The sequence below is a fragment of the Ptiloglossa arizonensis genome, chromosome 6 (genome assembly GCF_051014685.1).
Source record: "Ptiloglossa arizonensis isolate GNS036 chromosome 6, iyPtiAriz1_principal, whole genome shotgun sequence".
Classification (NCBI taxonomy): Eukaryota; Metazoa; Arthropoda; class Insecta; order Hymenoptera; family Colletidae; genus Ptiloglossa; species Ptiloglossa arizonensis.
The window spans coordinates 4,763,619-4,784,850 of NC_135053.1; the positions used below are offsets into that span (position 1 = coordinate 4,763,619).

At 32.6% G+C, this 21,232-nt stretch overlaps 3 protein-coding genes and 1 long non-coding RNA gene across 8 annotated transcripts in view; 3 read left to right on the forward strand and 1 right to left on the reverse strand.

Annotated features, from left to right (window-relative positions):
- The first annotated feature begins 346 nt into the window (after positions 1 to 346).
- Positions 347 to 1,373, forward strand: LOC143148271 (uncharacterized). Of its 2 annotated transcripts, none has more exons than XM_076314455.1 (2): positions 347 to 505; positions 702 to 1,373. In XM_076314455.1, exon 2 carries the CDS (start codon positions 704 to 706, stop codon positions 1,154 to 1,156), a length of 453 nt encoding a protein of 150 aa, XP_076170570.1. In that variant the 5' UTR covers positions 347 to 505; positions 702 to 703; the 3' UTR covers positions 1,157 to 1,373. The 2 variants fall into 2 exon arrangements, with proteins under 2 accessions (XP_076170570.1, XP_076170571.1); XM_076314456.1 differs by having other exon boundaries at positions 347 to 487.
- Positions 1,374 to 1,688: 315 nt separating this feature from the next.
- On the forward strand, positions 1,689 to 3,165 carry LOC143148098 (nitric oxide synthase-interacting protein homolog). The gene is made up of 5 exons (XM_076314017.1): positions 1,689 to 1,899; positions 1,967 to 2,078; positions 2,148 to 2,545; positions 2,623 to 2,731; positions 2,796 to 3,165. The coding sequence occupies exons 1-5, from the start codon at positions 1,724 to 1,726 to the stop codon at positions 2,865 to 2,867; spliced, it is 867 nt and encodes a 288-aa protein (XP_076170132.1). The 5' UTR covers positions 1,689 to 1,723; the 3' UTR covers positions 2,868 to 3,165.
- Positions 3,166 to 3,747: 582 nt separating this feature from the next.
- Cyc (basic helix-loop-helix ARNT-like protein cyc) overlaps positions 3,748 to 21,232 on the forward strand; it is an 81,134-nt gene continuing 63,649 nt past the window's right edge. For 2 of the 3 annotated variants that reach the window (XM_076315330.1, XM_076315334.1), the window contains exon 1: positions 3,748 to 3,918. The gene's annotated coding sequence lies outside the window, so the exon portion shown is untranslated. Of the gene's footprint in view, positions 4,007 to 21,232 lie in introns of all 3 variants that reach the window. The other variant, XM_076315333.1, reaches the window with a different exon arrangement.
- On the reverse strand, positions 6,362 to 10,937 carry LOC143148085 (uncharacterized). Of its 2 annotated transcripts, XR_012992398.1 has the most exons (3): positions 10,509 to 10,937; positions 10,064 to 10,286; positions 6,362 to 9,849 (listed from the first exon to the last, which is right to left on the reverse strand). It is a non-coding gene; the product is annotated as an uncharacterized LOC143148085 (long non-coding RNA). The 2 variants fall into 2 exon arrangements; XR_012992397.1 differs by lacking the exon at positions 10,064 to 10,286 and having other exon boundaries at positions 6,362 to 7,450.

Here is a 21,232-nt window from a genome sequence, read left to right on the forward strand (position 1 = left end):
TGCTGACGAACATAGAGTAGATAGTAGATCAAATAGCAGATGTTTTGTTATAAGCTTAAATGCACTTAAATCTTATGAAATTTAATTCATAAAACTTCTTCCGAACAAAAATATGATATGTTTTTCTAAAATTATATCATATTTTGTCTTCGTATGAATTAGGAACCAAAATTTTCATTGCACTCCAATTACAAGGTGAGTCATGTAACTGTTAGTAATAATAACATTCGTAGACCATTTTATTACATATTTAAATAATCCGCCCACGATATATAAATATCAAAGTAAGTACTTATTTGGGTCATAGATGGCGTATATATTGAAATGTTACGACTAAGTGGGGGCTGTATTTGTAGTTTTAAATGTTTGTAACCAATTTTATAACATAATGTAGTGAATTTAACATTCTAAATGTATAAAGTTGTTTAAAGAAAAAAGGAAACCATTTGTACAATTAACTGATAGATAAAATTTTCTTGTATTGAAGGTCAGTATTGAAATGGAGGTTAGTATTGTATACATTTATAAACACATTATATGTATTTAACCAATAACCATTAGACAAACCAATTTATATCCATTACATACAAAATAATTAAAAATCTTTATAATCTTTTATAACCTTTTCTTGAGTTTCATTCATGATATTGGTTTACAATCGTAAAATATTAATACTAATACGTTTTTACACTGTTTTGTAGATATGGATCCAGAGTTCCTTTCTAGGCTGATTCCACAAAATAAAGATCACGTACGTCCGGCGTGTAAAAAGTGTGGATATGCTGGACACCTTACATATCAGTGTCGTAACTTTATCAAAGTCGATCCAAACAAAGAGATTGTTTTGGACGTTAGCAGTACAAGCTCTGATAGTGATGAAAATTATGCAACTCCTCTAACTGAATTACGCGAAAAAGAATTAAAAAAGAAACAAAAGGAGGCAAAAAAGAAACACAAAGACAAGAAGAGTAAAAAGAAATCCAAGAAGCGTGAAAAATCGGAAACAAGTAACACTGACTCGGAAACAGAAGTTTCCAGCGAAGAGGATAAAAAACACAAACGTAAGAAGAGGAAGAAGAAGTCAAAACACAAGAAACATAAAAAGCATAAAAAAGATGATACATCAGATAGTGATTATAATAAGGAGAAAAAATAGTTATATTTTCTTTATAATTAAAATCTTAAATACTATAATTCATAATTGAAATTGTAAATAGTGATTATTTGTGACTCCTATAATGTGTATAAATAAATTTATATCATTTATAAAACTTTGTAAAATTGCATTTATGCATATACAGAAATTGAGCATTATTTCCATACTATTGAGAAAAATAAGCATAGTGAAAAAATAATTATAATGTTTTTTAAATGAAATTGTTGTAACTGAGTCATCCAATATCTGAGCTTATACTGTAAAAATTAAATATTAGAGAAAAGTACTAGTAAATTGTGTTGTATGTAATATAACAAATAGATATGTTATTTCAGAATTTTATTTATATCAGTAGTATAACTTAATATAAATGAAAAACAAGATATTAGACTACATTTTACTTTACCTTAAAACTTGAAAAGTTTAATTCAAAATATACACTTTTTGTACCCACTTCTGTATTTAAATTAAAGTGTAAGCACCGATGGCGCTACTTTACTGCGCAGGCGTAACAATAAAGATGTTGCCGAAATACAGGTTAGAATGAGGTGAGTCGGTAAACAAAACATGACACGGCACGCAAGGAACTGTACAGCTGGTGCAGTTTATACGTATCATGAAAAGAAGAAAGATGCAGCAGCCTCAGGTTATGGAACAAATACACAAAGAGTCGGAAAGGATTCTGTTAAGAACTTCGACTGTTGCTGCCTCACGTTACAACCTTGCAGAAATCCTGTCATAACGTTTGTAGAATTTATTATATATTTTGCTAATCTTTCTTGTCTCGTATTACTAGTTTTATATTTTTAGGAAGGATGGCTATTTATTTGATAAAGAGGCAATTTTAGAATATGTTTTAACCAAAAAGAAAGAGTACATAAGAAAATTGAAAGAGTATGAGAAACAAAAACAACAACAAGAGGTAAGTGTAAAGAAGTGCGATAACAATTTTATATCTATCATTTACAATTGAATTTTATAATTCTTTCAGGAAAAATTCCGTGAAAAAACTGCTAATGAAGAATTACAGAAATTACAAAAGTTCTTAAAAGGAGAGAAAAATATTGTTTCAAGAAGTCAGAGTCTAGTCGCACCAACTTCTTCAGTTTCTAATATGACCAATGGCAAGGATAAAATATTACCTAGTTTTTGGATCCCATCAAAAACACCAGAGGCAAAAGAAATAATGTTGCAGAAGCCAGATAAAACAATCTATTGTCCCCTTAGTGGAAAGCCACTAAAGATAAAAGATCTTATTCCTGTGAAATTTACAGAAGTAAAAGATCCGGATGATAAAAAATCTTTTATTGTTAAACAAGCACGATACATGTGTCCTATTACACACGACATTTTAAGTAATAGTGTTCCATGTGCAATTATAAGAACAACGTATGGTTATTTATATACTAATATTTTGTTTGGTTATATATTCAATACAAATAAATGTTACTTTGTTTTATTAATAGTGGTGATGTAATTACAATGGAGTGTGTAGAAAAAATCATAAAGAAGGATTGGATTAATCCCTTGGACAGTACAAAATTGACAGAAGCAGATATTATACCTCTTCAAAGGGTAATTGTTAAGAATATAATTGAAATAGATTAAACAGTAAAGTAAAATATTGATTATTTTTTAGGGAGGTACTGGATACGCAGCTGTTAATGATTCTTTAGAAGGTAAACACGAGAGACCAGTATTACAGGCATAAAATATTGAAGTTTCACTAGATACATAATTTCAAATGTATAAAAATTTATCGAATCAATTTTATGGATATACTAATACCATGTAAGGTTACAATATGCTTTGAGTGAATGAAGTTAAGTATGTGTTGCATAGAGAAAAATTTGGGAAAGAATCAAACTCTCACATGTTTCGCATTACAATGGAAAATGTAAACTACGTATTTTTTAAATAAAATAAATATTCGAATTGTTTATAAATGAATTATGTGGTAGTATGTAACCACTTTGAATTTTGAAGCTGACATAAAACATTTCCCCCCTTGTTCCTGTGATGCGTCGAATCTTCCGTGTTCTCATTTTCTGTCACAGTTTTTTAAAATTAACATAATATTTGCACATATTACGTTATACTTATACACATCTATTAATCACGCATAAGGTATTCTGTGATTTTTGTATGTATTGTATACGTACATCAAAATGTACCTTGTAAATGATTCCCATAAATTTTGAACCAAAAAATCACTCTATTGTTATTTTAACGAAATTAATTTCTTATATTTGTAAAGAAAATTAAGTTATAACCTGATGTAACTACAATATATTTAATAAATTCATAAATTACATGTTACTCCGTTAAACAAACTTCGCAACAAACAAAATCGTTAATATAAGGAAAGTCGATTGGAAATAATTCGATTCTATATTTCTAAATAACCAATCATAATAATCTTAACGTTCCTTCACGCGCCTTTCGACGAAGGCGCAAAAGGCCAATCCCATCATTCCTTTCGCGTAGAATATCGATTGGCGATCCAATCCCGACTGAGGCTTCTGTCAGAAGGTGTCGCCATCTTAAGGTATCCACTTTTTTAAAGCATTCCGAAATTCTGGCGCTCTGCCGGCCAGGCGGCAATCTGCGAGTCTGCGTTAGTGTTCGCTGTTCGCGTAGTGCTTACGCGTGTTCGAAATATTCGATTTCTCGCAACAATCGTTTCCTTTTTTGCAAAATCGGGTGTCACCATCGGTTATGAAGTGAAGAAGTTGCGATGATCGTTCGCCAGTAAATTAAAGGTGAGTGTCCCTCTGCGTAAGTGTGCCTTTTATCGGATCAACTATTGTCACATGTGCAATGCCACGACGGTAACTCTTTGTACGCTTGGTAAGTCAGCAATTTCGATACCTTAGCCAATGAAACGTTCGCCGAACAAGATTGTAGCGAGTATCAATAGAGTATTTGCGAGTAATCTAGCGTGGAAATAAAACACAGCTCATAAATCGTAACGAAGCCATACGATTTAATATATATTCCAATAACTCGACCATTAATTTTGCATCTAAGTTTCCAATAATTCCACAAACTGTCGTTTACGATAAATTCGTAAACAGGGCATGCAAGTGCATCGTTTGTTAGACTATCGGAAACAAGATAATACGATTGTCGAAGTGTAAGACAAGTATCGACGAATTAATTTTTACCGGAATTGTATTTCATTAAGTTCGAACCATGCTAAAATAAACGCAACTACATCGTCGAATAAGACAACGTCGTGCGTTATATATATCGATACGTTTTCACATATTAACCTTCGTCTGCAATTCGTACTTCTCGTAGTTTTCGTTTGTGCGTTCGCGGGTTTAACGCGATGCAACCCCACTACCGGACACCGCGACAACTCATTTTTCACAAGCGTGCATTTTTATCGAATACTATCAGTCTTGTACTTCAAACGCACGAAACCTATGTACAATTATTACAGGAACTCGAAGCATAGACGAAACCGGTTTACAAAACGGTTTATGAATAAATATAGAAACATATTCGAGAAGTATCCGAAATGATAATTACGATTAATAGATTTTACGATAAACGAAAACACGTGAATCATCGATCGTATAGTTCTCAATTTTGTCGACGAAATTGATTTTCAGTTATCGATTATTTCTCCTTGTCGTTATATTCACGCTGTAACTTGATTTGCCAGTCGATCAAAAAATTCTTTATGTACAGTGATTCTAAATGTATATCGTACACAGATAGTACGGTGTAAATTTGCTAAATTTTGGTAAAACGTATATGTATTTCGATGGGAAGTGAATATGTATTTATATATTGCACTTAAGTAAATTTGAAATATACATTTATCAAAGGTGTATTTCTCAACTAAAATATATTCGACGAAAAACATGAACGTCTGCTTAGATCGATTTCTTAACAATCGTCGTGTAAAATATTTCCTTGCTATTTTCAACGAATAGTTTGCTGTTAAACATTGTTTTATGCACAGTTGTTATCGGATAGGCAACATTTATTACCGTGATCTAGTTTATTGATAATCGTGATGTAATTTACAGCCATTATCATTCGTTGTTGACCCAGTACTACTGAATTGGTATAGCCGCTGTAGTACACTATAAGTAATAATATAAATTTTATAGAAATTATAAGTACACGTACTCGGCTCAATGTATACGTACTTACATACGTTCGTACATTTAAACAGCATTAATCATTCGACGTATAAGCTACGATAAAAGGAAAGTAAAACAATTTATCACTGTCACGTTAGCGCACAATAATAGTAGAGCTGATGGAAATAACTATCCGAAAGCATATAATATATATTTTTGCACTTGTATCTGAGCATCAGATGTATACTTATATGTACAAACATGTGCATACAAAAACGTACAGGAAACCTTGTTACATCGCCAAGAAGGCATATCTGTAGGCTGTTTCTGCCATAAAATACACTACGTGCTTATACGTAACTGTATCAGTACGCATATAATATATATTTTTGTACTTGTATCTAAGCATCAAATATATGTACAAACATGTGCATACAAAAACGTACAGGAAACCTTGTTACATCGCTAAGAAAGCATATCTCTAGGCTGTTTCTGCCATAAAACAGACTACGTGTTTATACGTAACTGTATCAGTACGAATATAATATATATTTTTGTACTTGTATCTAAGCATCAAATATATGTACAAACATGTGCATACAAGAACGTACAGGAAACCTTGTTACATTGCCAAGAAGGCATATCTGTAGGCTGTTTCTGCCATAAAACAGGCTACGTGTTTATACGTAACTGTATCAGTACGCATATAATATATATTTTTGTACTTGTATCTAAGCATCAAATATATGTACAAACATGTGCATACAAAGACGTACAGGAAACCTTGTTACATCGCTAAGAAAGCATATCTGTAGGCTGTTTCTGCCATAAAATACACTACGTGCTTATACGTAACTGTATCAGTACGCATATAATATATATTTTTGTACTTGTATCTAAGCATCAAATATATGTACAAACATGTGCATACAAAAACGTACAGGAAACCTTGTTACATCGCCAAGAAGGCATATCTGTAGGCTGTTTCTGCCATAAAACAGACTACTTGTTTATACGTAACTGTATCAGTACGAATATAATAAATATATATTTTTGTACTTGTATCTAAGCATCAAATATATGTACAAACATGTGTATACAAAAACGTACAGGAAACCTTGTTACATCGCCAAGAAGGCATATCTGTAGGCTGTTTCTGCCATAAAACAGACTACGTGTTTATACGTAACCGTATCAGTACGCATATAATATATATTTTTGTACTTGTATCTAAGCATCAGGTATATATGTACAAACATGTGCATACAAAAACGTACAGGAAACCTTGTTACATCGCTAAGAAAGCATATCTCTAGGCTGTTTCTGCCATAAAACAGACTACATGCGTATATACGTAACCGTATCAGTACTTTGCACTTATGTGAGTGGATATTCGTGTGTACGTGCCATATGTAATAGAAGGTTAAGCTAGGTTGACCGACCATGATGCAGAGTGCACGCGTAACGAATAGTTCGCGCCGATCGTCGAGTGCACGTATATATGTACGCTAGTGTAAAAACACGATACGTGCATGTGTTTTCGTGCACGCGTAGATGATAAGCGGTGACACGACGTTATATCATCGTCTACGGGGCGCATGGCGCATATTGCAGCACGATCTCTGCAGTTCTTTCACCCATTCGATTCGGTCGCAAATACACGCGCTAATACGTGCAACGTAAATCGGCTTGATCGGTAATCCTTGAATGCGAATCGTGAACCAATTCGTTGATCTTTACCAATGGAGCTGCTGACGAACACGTTATTGCGATCGAGTAGGTGGATGAACTTACGATACACGATTGTTCACCGATTTTTCTACATCGATTGCCGGTCGTAACATTTTTACAATCTACGAAGTATTGTTAGAATAATTCAGCCGTGCTCGTGAATTAATTATTTGTTATTTACTCGCAATACCGTGACATTCCCCGAGCAGAAGGTGTACCAGTTTTTCTTCAAATTTTATATCGAAACAATTATTACGATCTCGTTCTGACGTTTTTGCGATTAAAATGTTTCTAGGCATATATACGTCTATTATAACCGATAGAAAACAGACACGAATGTTATTTATTCTTTACATAACGTTACGATGAAGTAACTGTCCACTCGATTGTAGAATACGACATTTTGCGGTTACGAAACGTAATAAATAAAAGGAACCGGTGTTTAGGAAGAATATTATTATGTCTGTAATAATGTGTAATGTTAGAACGGTAACGTTCGAAAATCTCTGAAGTATATATTGAACGTGTAAAATATTTATTTTAAGAATAAACTGTGAGAAGATTACGAAAGTATACAAAAAATAAATAATAAATAGTTTCTGCTCTATGAAACTTTATAATAGTCAATTGGATAACAGTTGTACAAAGTACGCTTTCTTCTTACTTTTTCTAATACTCTTCTCACAATCTTAACCAAATCCTTTTTGAAATAAACATTTCACTCGTTGTAGAATCTTCCTTTTTAAATTTTTCCAATATCGTCCAGAAAGTCAAATTTACATAGTTAATCTCACATTTAATTTATATCGTTTGTTTATCCAATATATACTCTAAACCTTTGCTAACATTTATTATTCCTCGTTTCATCAGCTACACGTGTAACTTTGCATCGAGATGCAATTCAATGATCAATAGCCTCATTGATACGTAATAACGTTAAAATATTCTACAAAAATTCTATTATTATCGTACAGAAATTGTGAAATTACAAACGAGGAATAAAATTATATTTGCGCTTAAACTCTGTGCAAAAACCGAGTTTTCATCAGAATTTTCACATCGAGCTTCTCGTTGTGTACAAATACTTATTTCCCATTATATTGGGCAATTTGCGTTATTTCTTTTGTGTTACATTTACATTGCATCGAGCGATTGTATAATTTATATCGAAAAAATGAAGGCGATTTCTCTTGCTGGTACAAACTTTTCTTGGAAAGTTTAATCGGTCACATTCAAGACCGCGATAAGGTTTTATTTCATTAACGACGATGTCTGCGTCTCTAGGAGAGAAAGTAGGAACTGGCAGTAGTATACTACCGTCCCTAGTTTGCCTTTGTTGTGCAGACGCACTGATCTACTGACCCCCCTTCGCAAGAAACTCGCTGACACACCCGTGCACCCAAATATAATCATAAATATACCGTTTATGCTTGTCATACACGTTAACCGCATCTATCCTGCATTCAATACAATCTAATGGAAAAAGATTCTTCCAATCGGATTCCTATACAATTCACTTGAAATATTGGCCAATTACTGTGTAACGTCGTTAACGATTTCTTGAATACACACATATATCTTAATTTTGTCGAGAGAAGGTATTCGCGTAAGAATCAATTACCAGTAGCTTTGAAGATAACATTTTTAAACATTACAATTCGATACAATTTTCGATCCTTAATTTAATAAAAATTTTTGCCACCAATTATGAATACTTTATACCGGACGTATTTTTGAAAAAGAAAATTCCTTCTCTTTGAAAATAATTGTTACGAAAATGAAACTTTTTCACTGAAATTTTTATTCACATACTAGGCGAGTCTTATATTATTTGAAACTTATAATATTCGTTTCAAATTTATATTTATATCGTTAAATTCAGCGTCGAAAATTAAATATAATTACAATTTTTTTAAATTTTCTTTAGCAACTGCTGGTAGATGATTTTCGCGTAAACGTTCCCTCTTAAATCCACGAACATTGGTGTATATTTATTTTAATATTTATATACTAATTGCTTCTTTTCAAAAAGGTTACCATCTAATAATTATTAATTCCGTTTTGAATTCTTATACATTTTATGTAGTCGGTAATCCTCGGCAGGGTCAAGAAACATTTTAATATTTATACCGATCGATTTAACGAATTAAAATTATTCTTCAAAGATTTGCTTTTCCTTCTTCGATTATATACTTAATAGAAAACATTTATTTTTCAATTTTTCTAACTAACAAATATAATCACTTTTCATAGAAACTTTGTTCAAAGACATTTCGAGTTATCGTCGAGGAAAAATTAACGCGTGATTTTACACTACCGAGAAGCAACTAATGTTTAAATGTATAAGTCGGTGTTACAAACATCTTATTACTCCGTCAATGAATTATTCGCGGAAAGATTTCAGCGATTACTCGGTGGTTTTTATCCGAATGCAGTGATGGTCGATGCAAGGTGTTTCGCAAAATTTCCGTAGCTGATACAAGTTCTCGGCTGTTAGTTGAAAATTAAGAGCAATAGTTTCCTCCTGGCGGAAACTACGACTACAATCGCTTGTTAATAAATGTATAGCAGTATACCCGGTCACCAGTGCTTCGTACACAGTTTAAACATTACGTAATACGTCTTGCGTGTTTTGCGGTGCGCATTACCTCATATCAAAGCAATTCTCGAGTCTGGCGCGGTCATTTTCCCACCGTGGCTACCCTCCCTCCTGGCTCAAATATGCGTGAACTTGTTTCCGTTTCAGAAAAGATACTCCAGAGAAAAATAACTATTTCCTTCTTCTTACGAAATGCAGGATACTGGGGATACATTGCACACATATCTAGGTCCTTTGAATAATTCGGTTGACAAGTTTTCCAGCTGCACACAATACGTACGAAATCTTTGACTCGCTGAGAAATTCTGTCTTCTATTACACACGAGGGAAAAATTTCAATTTCAAAAGCGCGTATGCATAATTAAATTATACAGATATTTGATCAAACGCGAGCATAATTTCAACGATGAATTCAATACGCAAAAGTAATAGAAAAAATTCGTATAAATATTTATGATTTTCAGTTTAGACACTTACACCGTTTCAGTAATGTTTCCTACTATTCTGACTAATAGAACTCCTTCTGTTTAACTGTTTACACTCGATATGTGACCGACTGTATCTTGAAGATAGTTCAACAATTTGCATGACCGAGAAACGACTCTAACTTGAAAACAAAGTCAGATACAAAAGACTTTACACAAACGATTCTTTACTGTTTCAATGCGTCGAATACACAATTAAAGTTGTACGAAATATCCTGTAAATTTATCATTATCGTTTAGCAAGCTGTATAATACATTCTCAATAGAAAAAAATTCTAACAAAGTAACTTCTGTTTAGACACTTTCTCTCTCTCTCTCTCTCTCTCTCTCCCCCACTTTCTCTATACTTTCTGGACAACATTTGTAGCCGAGGGTTTCTTAGAAGCGATAAGATATTTGCTTTGTATTCGCCCAGGAAATCGATGCATAGAACTTACGCAACAATCCAATGTAGTCTTTTTTGTCACTTGCAAGACTCGACCATTGAAAGTACATTACTACTATTCGTTACTTCTCATCTTTGTACTGAATATTTTATTCACGATTCGTATCGTCCTACGATTATTATACAAAATTACAGATGGTACAAGTACTTCTCAAACGTGCCAGCACGATCCAAACATCAACGAATCGGGCGAAACATCTTCGAAACAGGTTCTATCCAGCTCTGCAGCTTCCCATTAAGCTAGTTTCGACACTTGAGTAGGAAGACAGCAGACCCTGCAATTTTGGTCGCGTTAGATCTAAATCGTGGCGAGAATACGTCCTTGACGAAACGACGTTACGAGAGATCACGATCCACGATTCGTACGTAGGATTGCATGCCTGTTCGTACTTCCGACGAGTAGTCCTGCTTTCGATAATACGGTTTCTTAGCCGGTCGCTCACGAAACGATCTATAGATCACACTGGCTCGCAGTATTTACGTAACGCAATATCGGCCGAGTATAAATCGGTGTGAGAGGGGGGAGGGGGAGTGAATCATCGATTACACTTGCTAGGCTGCAACATGGGCGACGGCTTCCTCGTTAAACCTTGAATAAGTAATCTGCCCCTGAGGTGACACGGTGTACAGAAAATCGGCCGCTATATATGTGTCTAAGTACGTGTAGCTCCCGAGAATCCGTTTTGTCGTTGAGAAAGTTTTCATTCTTAAAACCACGAAGAAGTTTTCGTTTCGATTCGATGGCGAACAGTCTCGGTAGATTCAATTTCGCGAGCTCTGCGTAACGTTATTAAAGAGAACAATGTAAACGTTACCGCAATTTAAATATTCGAACAATTAGTTAACTGTGTAGCACGTATGTTATTATAGTAAATGGTTGTACTCTATACCTCTTTGCTTCACTTCGTACAATAGACTTATTTCTTTTAAACATCGAACGGGTATCGGTGAATATATTGAATATAATGTGCATACATTGCATACGAGCTCGCGTTGCATCATCGTTTGTTTTCACGCATTGTACTGGGAATTTAATCTTTTACTTCGTAACATGATTTTATAGTCACATCGTTGATTCTCATTCCTACTAATAGACGATTAAATTGCCATTCCACGTTAATGTTATATTACTCGAACCAATTACGGTGATAGTGTTTCTAAAACATTCAATAAACTGAATTGTACATCTGCCTATGTGTGCATTTAATGCGGTGCACAAAATACAGTGGTGCAGGCATTTAATACGACGATTCTTTGCATTATTTCCTTGTATTATATACTACATTTTATATTGGTATGTAATGTATAATAATTCCACGTGTACTGTATCATTATTTTTAGTGTAAGAACGATTTGGAGATGAGGAACAATTTTTCCAGATTGAATTTATACTTTTGATAGTTTTTGGCATATTTCAACAAGGCTTTATCGGTGTTTATATTTTGAAGAAAAAATTACGCAATTTTTTGCGAATCTACAGTTTTCAGTGATTCTGTTTTAGTCATTTCTATAACACATTTCTATCTTCGGTAAATTTTTTATTCGTTATAGAAAATATGCATATTTTTAATATTTTCTCAATCTTTGTTGGTGCTTCGTTCTTAAAAACAAAATAGTATCTACCAAGAATTGGCACGTGCTGCTTTTTTTATCAGTCAGCAACTACTTTTCATTTCGGATACCCTTTGTATTACTTTATATGTGCCAATATATTTACATTTAAGTAAATATTGTTATATTAAATGCTATCGAACTGTGACTGTACATTTTACAAGTAGAAATAATAAAACAATAAATAGTTTACTAGAAAATTGGAAAACCCGAAGTGTAACGGAAACGATAACGAACTTGCTCTTGATTCAATATAGAGTGGGAATAGTTCAACGATATTTATTTAATGTATATACACGAATTGCTTTTATTATCTAAAATCGTTGAAAGTTATTAACGTAATTTATGCTGATCTCTTACTTTAATACACCATTTTAAAACATCGACTGTTCGTATCTTATTAATTTGTTTTTATCTCAACACACGTTGTATTAATTTTTTACATTAGTATAGACTAAGTGAATATCATTGACGTATTATTAATTATACTCTGTACCAAGAATGGTACCAAGAATTACCCTCTTATATTTCATATATTTACTATAGTTTAAAAAAAAATTTGTAGATCTATGTTTATGTAACTTGACTTTCTTGTTTCTACTCGTAAAACATACTGAAACTCTGGGACACGCTGTGGTTTATATAATAATAAAAATGACGAATGCCTCACTGAGTGGTACCATTTGTGTAATATCTTACACTTATTTAGAACAGTATGTTCTAAATTTTAACAATAATGCTAAATCTTCGTACAAAAATGCTAGAATCTTGTTTACAATTGTCTCTATGATTTTGAAATTACAAAAGTACCATATACAGGTATTAGATATAAACCATTTGGAAAAATCTTATTATTTGAGATATCTTTCTCTCTTCCTCGTTTAGGTGAAACATATATTTTGTCGCAAATACTTGGAAAATATATATGAGGAAATTTCTTATATCGCTTGATTTATAATATGTTTCGTGAATGTGCAAACGATTTGTTCGCAAATTTGAAAAATTGCTGTATTATATATATTATTAGTTTGATAGAGATCGTTCTTCTGCATATAAATTAATTCGTAATTTCATTAAGTAGCAAATAAGTCTATCATGAAAGTGTTTAATAATTTGAAAACTTTTCTCAATTTTGTAATTGATAGTGTAAGTTAATATTACTGATTTGATTAGCAAAATAATTATTTACCATCATAGTTATCACTTCTTCACTGAATAAGAATCACTAAGTAAATTATCGTGCTTAAACTATGCATAAGTGCACGTGAAACAACTTAAATCAATTATTATATAAATATTTTAAAAAGCTTGCAATGCAGATAACATTGTAACGACGCACTCAACGATGTTTGCATATCCTCACGTCAAATTTTATATATCAGTTTATATTCGAAATAACGATGTTAATCCCTGTTTGCAGTATCGATACACGTGTGCCTCTTTTGCACAAGTTTTTACTGAACACGCATTGATAAAATGTATGTAAGCACATACAAACAATATATTTTCGAGATACAAATACTAATTTGTACTCTGCGTAAGAATGTGTCATTGTTACACGAGTAACAATGTTTTAGAGTGAGTCAGTTTCGTTTGATTTTGTAGAATGAATGCATAATTCAATTTTACACCATTTTTTAAGTTTACTAACAGGTCCGTGGTACAAACATTCATTTAATTCATGTGTTAATAAATGTGGATTGAAAAATCAACCGTTTATGAGTTACAAAATGTAAATGATTTACTCATCGTAGCAGACGATTATTCATTCAAATTTGTTAAACTATATCTGGAAAATATTGGAACGTATAGTATAGTAAATATCATATTCTATTTCGTAATTAATTGAAACAACGAATTCAGCATTATTGTCAGAGCATTAAAGATAAATCTAATATTTCTGAGACTGTACGGATTTTTATGGGGTAATGTGTTGAATTATGCATTTAAATAGTAAGAACATATCAATATATCGAATGTCTCCTTTACAGATAAAAGCATTTTTATCAGAACATTCAATAGGTGTGTCTTTTTTTACTTAAATGAATTTTATTCGAAGAAAATACGTATTCATATATATATATATATACAACGTGCACACACAATTTTATATATATATATATATATATATATAAAATTGTGTGTGCACGTTGTATTAAAAATGTTGACATTTTGTCCTGGGATGTTGCTGAAGTAACCATTAATATAATATATGTGCTATCATACAATTTTTAGCTAAATTTAAATAATGTCAAGCTATACACGTATAAAAAAAATATTAATTATTTCTAGTGTAATTTTGTTCAATTGCTTTCTAACTTCGGATTGAATCGTTGATGTTTCTTCCACAAAAATCAATTAAATTATTTTGCAATCAGTCATCCAGTGTCACTTTCAATTATAAGTCATAAATGTTTTAGTTTTACAGAAGATTATCGCAGCTTCGGAGTGAATGTTATCATAAACTTTGTTGATGTTTACAGCAGCCTGTACATCACGATCTTCGTTATCAAACTAGGAACGCAGATTGTGTCAACAATTTGTTTTTATAAGTGATACTTGATTCTAATGGAATGAACATTAGATATTAAATTGATATTCGTGAGTAAATATTGAATTTAATCTACTATACGGAAAATATTCCAATAAATGAAATTATTAAATACAAATTTCGGGGATATACTCTACTCATTATAACGATAAGAAAATGTTACGTTAAAGAAAGTGTTTAAAGTGGACTCTTTTAACAAGAAAGTCTTAAATTTAATTAATACTATCATTTTTAACATTATTTGGTGTCTATGACTATCTACATTTCACTATTGAGTAATCATTAATTCAATAACTGTTTGAAAAATTTGGAGATTTCGTTCAGGAATGCAGGTGAATTTTTAGTAAGACTGATCTTAGACACGATTAGATATTACAATTCGTGTACCAGGTTATCAAAACGACGAGAAACCGTCAGTTAGACATCTATGTTTAGTATCTTAAAGGTTTGATCGATATAAAAGTATAAGGGGAGATGTCTCGCCACTTTGAGATGTCAAAAAATGGGTAAATTTTGCGAATTTTTGTTTTAACTAGTTACTAAATGAAAAATGTAGTCTTTTTCAAAAAATATAAATATAACTTTCAGTTTCATTTTACAATTTTGCGAAAGTAAACATCGTACAAAATGGCGAAGTTATTCGCTATTCCCAGAACCCCTTCTGGTGAAACATTGTTTGTTGGCCGCCACAGTTAACGAGAACAGGGAAGTTTGAAATAAAAAAATGTTGTCGATTTATAAACTAGAGACTATTATCTAAAATATAGCGTACGATTTTTCGAAAATTTTAATAATTGTTGATATGGTCAAAGTTTCAAGGAAAAATAATCATTTTTGTCCAAAAAAACGACTTTAAACGTTTATAAAAAATCAAATAATTAACATATTAAGAAAAGTCATACGCTACATTGTAAAATACTCTATGCAGAATATCTCTATAAAACTTGAAGTAAATCGGATGCGTAGTTCCGGAGATTTCGTGTCGGCGAAGTTGAAAAATGTAGTTTTGAGAAAAACATAAAACTAGTTTATTTATCGTTGCAACTTCGCTATATATTTGAATTCCGAAATATCTTTTTAACATAATATTCTACACACTTTAAACTTTAAGAAAATAAGAAAAAAGAAATTCGATTTTTTTGACTCGTCAGGGTGGTGTCTCCCCTTAAGCCAATTAAATCTCAAATAATAAAATACTTTTAGTAGTGCTTAGTTTGTATTTAAAACGTAGAATAACGATAAATTTATTTAAAAATATATATATATATATATATATATATATATAAAGTATATCCTGTTTTCATGAGTCTCTTTCGTGAAGTTACTTAAATATTGAATCTAAAATCGCGCAAGTAACACTTTAAGGTTTACCTGGTCTGTGTATCTCGGTTCTACCGCAAGAATTCTAAAATCAATTGACCCGCCACGCGTATCGTCAGCACTAGTATAACCCAGTCAAGATCGCCGACGGGCATATCTAGCTAACCAGAAACTGCCGTGGTGCATAGATCCGAAAAGGTCAAAGCATTTCAAATGCAAATAGCATTTCTCTCATAAGGATAAATAATACCGGACGGTGATTGCACGACGCGGGTCCAGTTGGTTACGGTAACATCATTTTACGTTTGATAATTACTTGCATCCCGCGGTCTGGCATATCAAATCAAATTCCTAAAACATCGGCCGAGTCACGTCGGGACGCATGTTGCATTCGCTATCGAGCTCACTTTCCCTACAACGCGGTTTACATATAGTAGTCGATGGTGTCTTGCGTGTACTCTAATTTCTTGTGATTCTGCATCGGTGACCGATATTTGTCCAAGGGACTGGAACTACGAATGAAGGAATTTTTAAACGTGTGCAACTTTTTCTTTTCGAGTATCTCTTTAGAGTTGCATCAACTGCACGTAGGTGGCAATTAGCGATGATGATTTAATACTTTAGACGCAGGAACGTTACATGAATCAGTAACTATTGTAAAGTGTTGCATCTTTGAGAAACATTATTCGATGAACTGTGTGACTATCATTGAAATTTTCTTTCAGAATTTTATATCTATTCAGAGAATTTTGCAAATCTTTCAACTGTCTTCAAGCTAAATTTACTCGTAAACTGTTTGTTGTATAAACAAATGTTTCAAACGAAAATTGTTGTTTTTTCACTTCCAGTTATTTAATCGTAATGTGTGGAATTCAATCGAGACACGTTTCAACTGACTTGTAATGTAAATAATGTTCAAAATGTTCTCCATTACAATCAATTCACGTACGTAGATCAACCAATGGGATTAATGTATATGTAAATATTCCCGAAATTATACTATTACATGTTCGAACGATGCGGTCCTTCGTATCTTTAGCAGTCGTAGGCGGTTCGCGATAAACTTCATTTTTTAAATGTCCTCAAGAAAAGTAATTTAACGATATTGAATCCAGAGACGGAGTCGGCCATGAACTTTATTCTCCATGTGCAATCCATCAGTTACCGAATAATCTTTGCAATACTTGACGTGCTTCCTGTGCATAATATGCTGGACAACCGTCCTGCTGATACCACATTGTTGAAATGATCTGTAACAGTAAATCTGATAATAAGAATTGATAGTATTTGAGTCGAAAGGATGGAATACTTGTGTCTGTTGATGATTTCACAATAATGTATGGTCTAATTATTTTATTTTTCTATTACACCAAACGTATATGCTCCATCATTATCGATGATCGGTTTGACGAAGCCAACGTGAATCTTTTGTGATCAATAATGCATAATTTTTAAATTGACGTGACCAAAATTTCTATGTGTAGTCTAATCGGATTTATTATTTAGAAGCCACTGAAAAAATTGCACACGGTTATAAGAGTCTCTTTCATATAATTCCTGGTGCAGTGACAAACGATAAAGATGAAATTTTTGCGATTGAAGAATCTTACAACATTTATTTGGCTAATTCCTGTACTTTGCGATATTTATTGTACGCCGATATATAGATTCTGGTTAAGAACAGCAAGTACAAGAAGAATTTCATACAATATTTATTCACATTTATTGTTTCGCCAACTCCGGATAATGCCTACTATAAACTATCATAACCATAACTTTCCATGTAGACTAGATTTCGGTGTACCAGGTTGTTCGATAAGTTTTCTCGCTTTTTCTATTCTAAAAAGTATACTATGACATTTCAACTTTGAACAACTGTAAATATAAGAATGAATCGATAGATCTGCGTGAAACATCACACATGTTCATCAAACAGTACCATCTTTAGAGAAATAAAACGGCGAATCTAATAGCTGATAGCGTTTCTTATCGATCGACAAAACTTATTGAACAATCTATTGTTTCAGAGTTTCATCAACGTTAAAACACTGAGCTGTACGTCGACGGTTATTGTGTAACATTCGCTTCCCGTCACAGGTTACAATTCTGTGCAAAAATGAATCTGTTTGATTCCGTGTGAAGAGAAAAATGCCTCCATGCACGTTGCAGCTTCCGGGCGTCCGTTAAATCGTGCGGAACCCATTTATATAATTTTTTCGTTTTCCTTATACTTCGTAGATCCTGAGAAAGTGTTGCATAACAAATATCTAGTTTTTTGCAATATCGCGTACACTCTGGCATGTGTCAGACTCAACCAAAGACTTAACACATCGTCGTTAACGACTTCTTCTGATCGACCACGCGGTTCATTTTTCAGATTAGTATCTCCAGAATTAAATTTACCAATCAAACGACGAGTTGGTCAATTATTTATGGTACTTACCTCAAATATGGTGTCAACGTTGTGAGCAGCTTTCGCTGTATTGTGACTTAGTTTAAATATATACAAAAAAATAACGACCAATCGTATTACAATAAATACAATTGTCAATATTATTCAATTTTATCGCTACGAAGATATTTGTTCGTTTTCACTGATAATTTACCACTAGGGAATTAATTTACACGGCAATGATAAGGAATTATTTATACATTTTCGTAAAAAGTAATTATTGTGTGTAAATTCCTCGTAATGTAAAATAACTTTCAGGAGAAACCTTTTTTTATACAACGCATAATTTACAAATTTAAATTCAAGTGATAGACTTAAATATCTCATCCTGTATGTTTCATTCCAATTTGACACATTGCATTCGTCACAAATTGATCTTTTTTGAAATTAAGAATTTGTGAGTCCATTGTTTCCTTTTTCTGATTAAATTTCGCTATGGACTTTATGTATATCGAACATTTTTTCGTTTATTTTTAAATAGAATGAAGATACAACATTTTGAGATTCATTGTTTAACTGATTCAGGAGCCTCTATTTACAGTACTTTGAAAGTCGCTAAAAAATATTTCTTGCTTTATTTTAGTGGTAGAGCGAAGGCTTCGTTTATAGCTTCGATTGGAATTTTATTTCCGATATTGCGATGGAATTCATGGAAGTGTTATATCGTCTTTTCTTTCTCAGCTCTAATATGGTTAACTACCAGGATATCTAAGATTTAGTCATCCATAATTCATTTTGTCATTAACAGCATACATTACATTGCTGCGGTCTTTTGAATTATGTATTTTTCCTCAGAAATGTTATAGACAATTTTAACAGCTACTGTTAAAAGTAATCTTGAATATAATAGTAATCAGTTAACATTTATAAAATGTTGATATTAAGCTGTTATTTATACATCTAATGAGAGCGTATACCTACTACAAATTAGTGCATGAAAGGAAATAATAATTTTTGTCATATCATTGGTAAAATACTTTTCTTTTCGTTTGTTTTGCAATAATTCAATTTAAAAGATATATTTATGTTTGTGCTATCAATTCTCGTTGTGACTTTTATCGATAATGTACGTAATTTCTACACATATTTTCTTTATTTTTTAATTTGATTCGTTTACATTTTAAAGGAACTTTGTAGAATATAACCGGAAACACTAAATTGAAATAAATATATTGTCTCGTGACAATATTTATATATTTCAAGGATTTCGTCGATAGAAATTATCCTCGTTCTTCGAAATCAGCAACGGAAACAAAATCTTTTTTCCGTTTACTTTCTCTATAATTTTGCAAAATAATTCTTATCGCATAAGTGTGCGAAATTATTGCGAAAATGTTTGAAAACGATAGTTTAGAAACAGTAACTGTCTTTGAAAGCAATACGTCAGCACGTACCTTGAACGTTATACATTCGAGCATTAACTAGTTGAAAGCCGGTTTTTAAATAGTTAAAATGTGTACGTGTTATGCAGTGAGGAAGTTATCACGAAAAAGACAGAAGCAAACGTTAATCCAACGTAACGGAAGAATTATCTACACAATAATAATAATCTATATAAAATGCTTCGATGTACTCTAAAAACTTGCCTCTTCGTAACGACTTCTCGTGAACATGAAAAACGATCAAAGAATTTTTATAAAAATTAACAGTTTCGCTTATTTCTCTCACGGTTGATATTGCGCGGCAAATACGAATATTGTAATGTACAACGTCCCGTAGTGCAAACTTGAATGATAGTATTAATAGGAAAACTCAGGAAGTGACAAGAAGTGACAATTACTTATTAGGAAACAATGTACATATTCAATAGTTATCGATCGAGCAGTCACCGAGGGCAATCGAAAAGCGCACGTGTAAAACAGCTTCGAATAGAAACGAAGTGCGATTGTCGCGAAAGAAGCTTCGCAAATATTTGAAACGTCCTTGTCAGCGCTAGCTCCTACGAGTTTACGTCACAGGTCAAGCACATAGGGGACACTGAAAGCGAGTCGCGCTATCGGTGCACCGTACTTCGGCTGCATTACGTAATAGCGCATTGATAAGGAAATAAGCTGGTCGCCTTGACATTGCCGGCTTGTAAATACGAACCAGTTGTTCTTGCGGAAGATTCTTGCGTCGTCGATACAATAAGTGCGCGACCTGCGCGCAACAGCACGAGCAACGGATCATAGACAGTAGCTCGGCTCATCTGATCTGCTCACCGACAGACTGGGAATCACGATTGTTAAGAGCCGTACAGAGATGGACACCATTTTTACATGGATGGAAACTTCGAACGATAAACGACTTTTTATCTGTTACTCGCTAAATGAACATTACAATTTAAATTCGTGGAATAAAATACTTCACAATGAATAATAAATTGGTAAAATTGATCGATCGAAGAAATTGTTACGCGCTGGTTTTGTTCGTCATTTTTCATTTGAATTTAATTTTGTCTATCGTTGGTTCCATACCGTATGGTACGTTTCGGGATATTGCAATGTTACAGTTGTATTTTCAATATTACAGTTAATATTACAGCAGCACAAGATTGGAAATATTTTAAAAACGCTGCAACAATATTATAAACTATCTATGACTTTGGAGAACATAGGGTATTCTATGAATGGAAATATGAAAAAGTATGTTATAAACGTAAACTTTGGTAAAAAGTTATAGGAAAAATATATGAAACTTGAACGTATTTAAAACGAGAATACCTGTTAGTTTAGTATCGGGTAAGAATGGGTCGACGATGTCAAAGAATTAATATTGTGTATTAAACTCTATTGTATCAAAA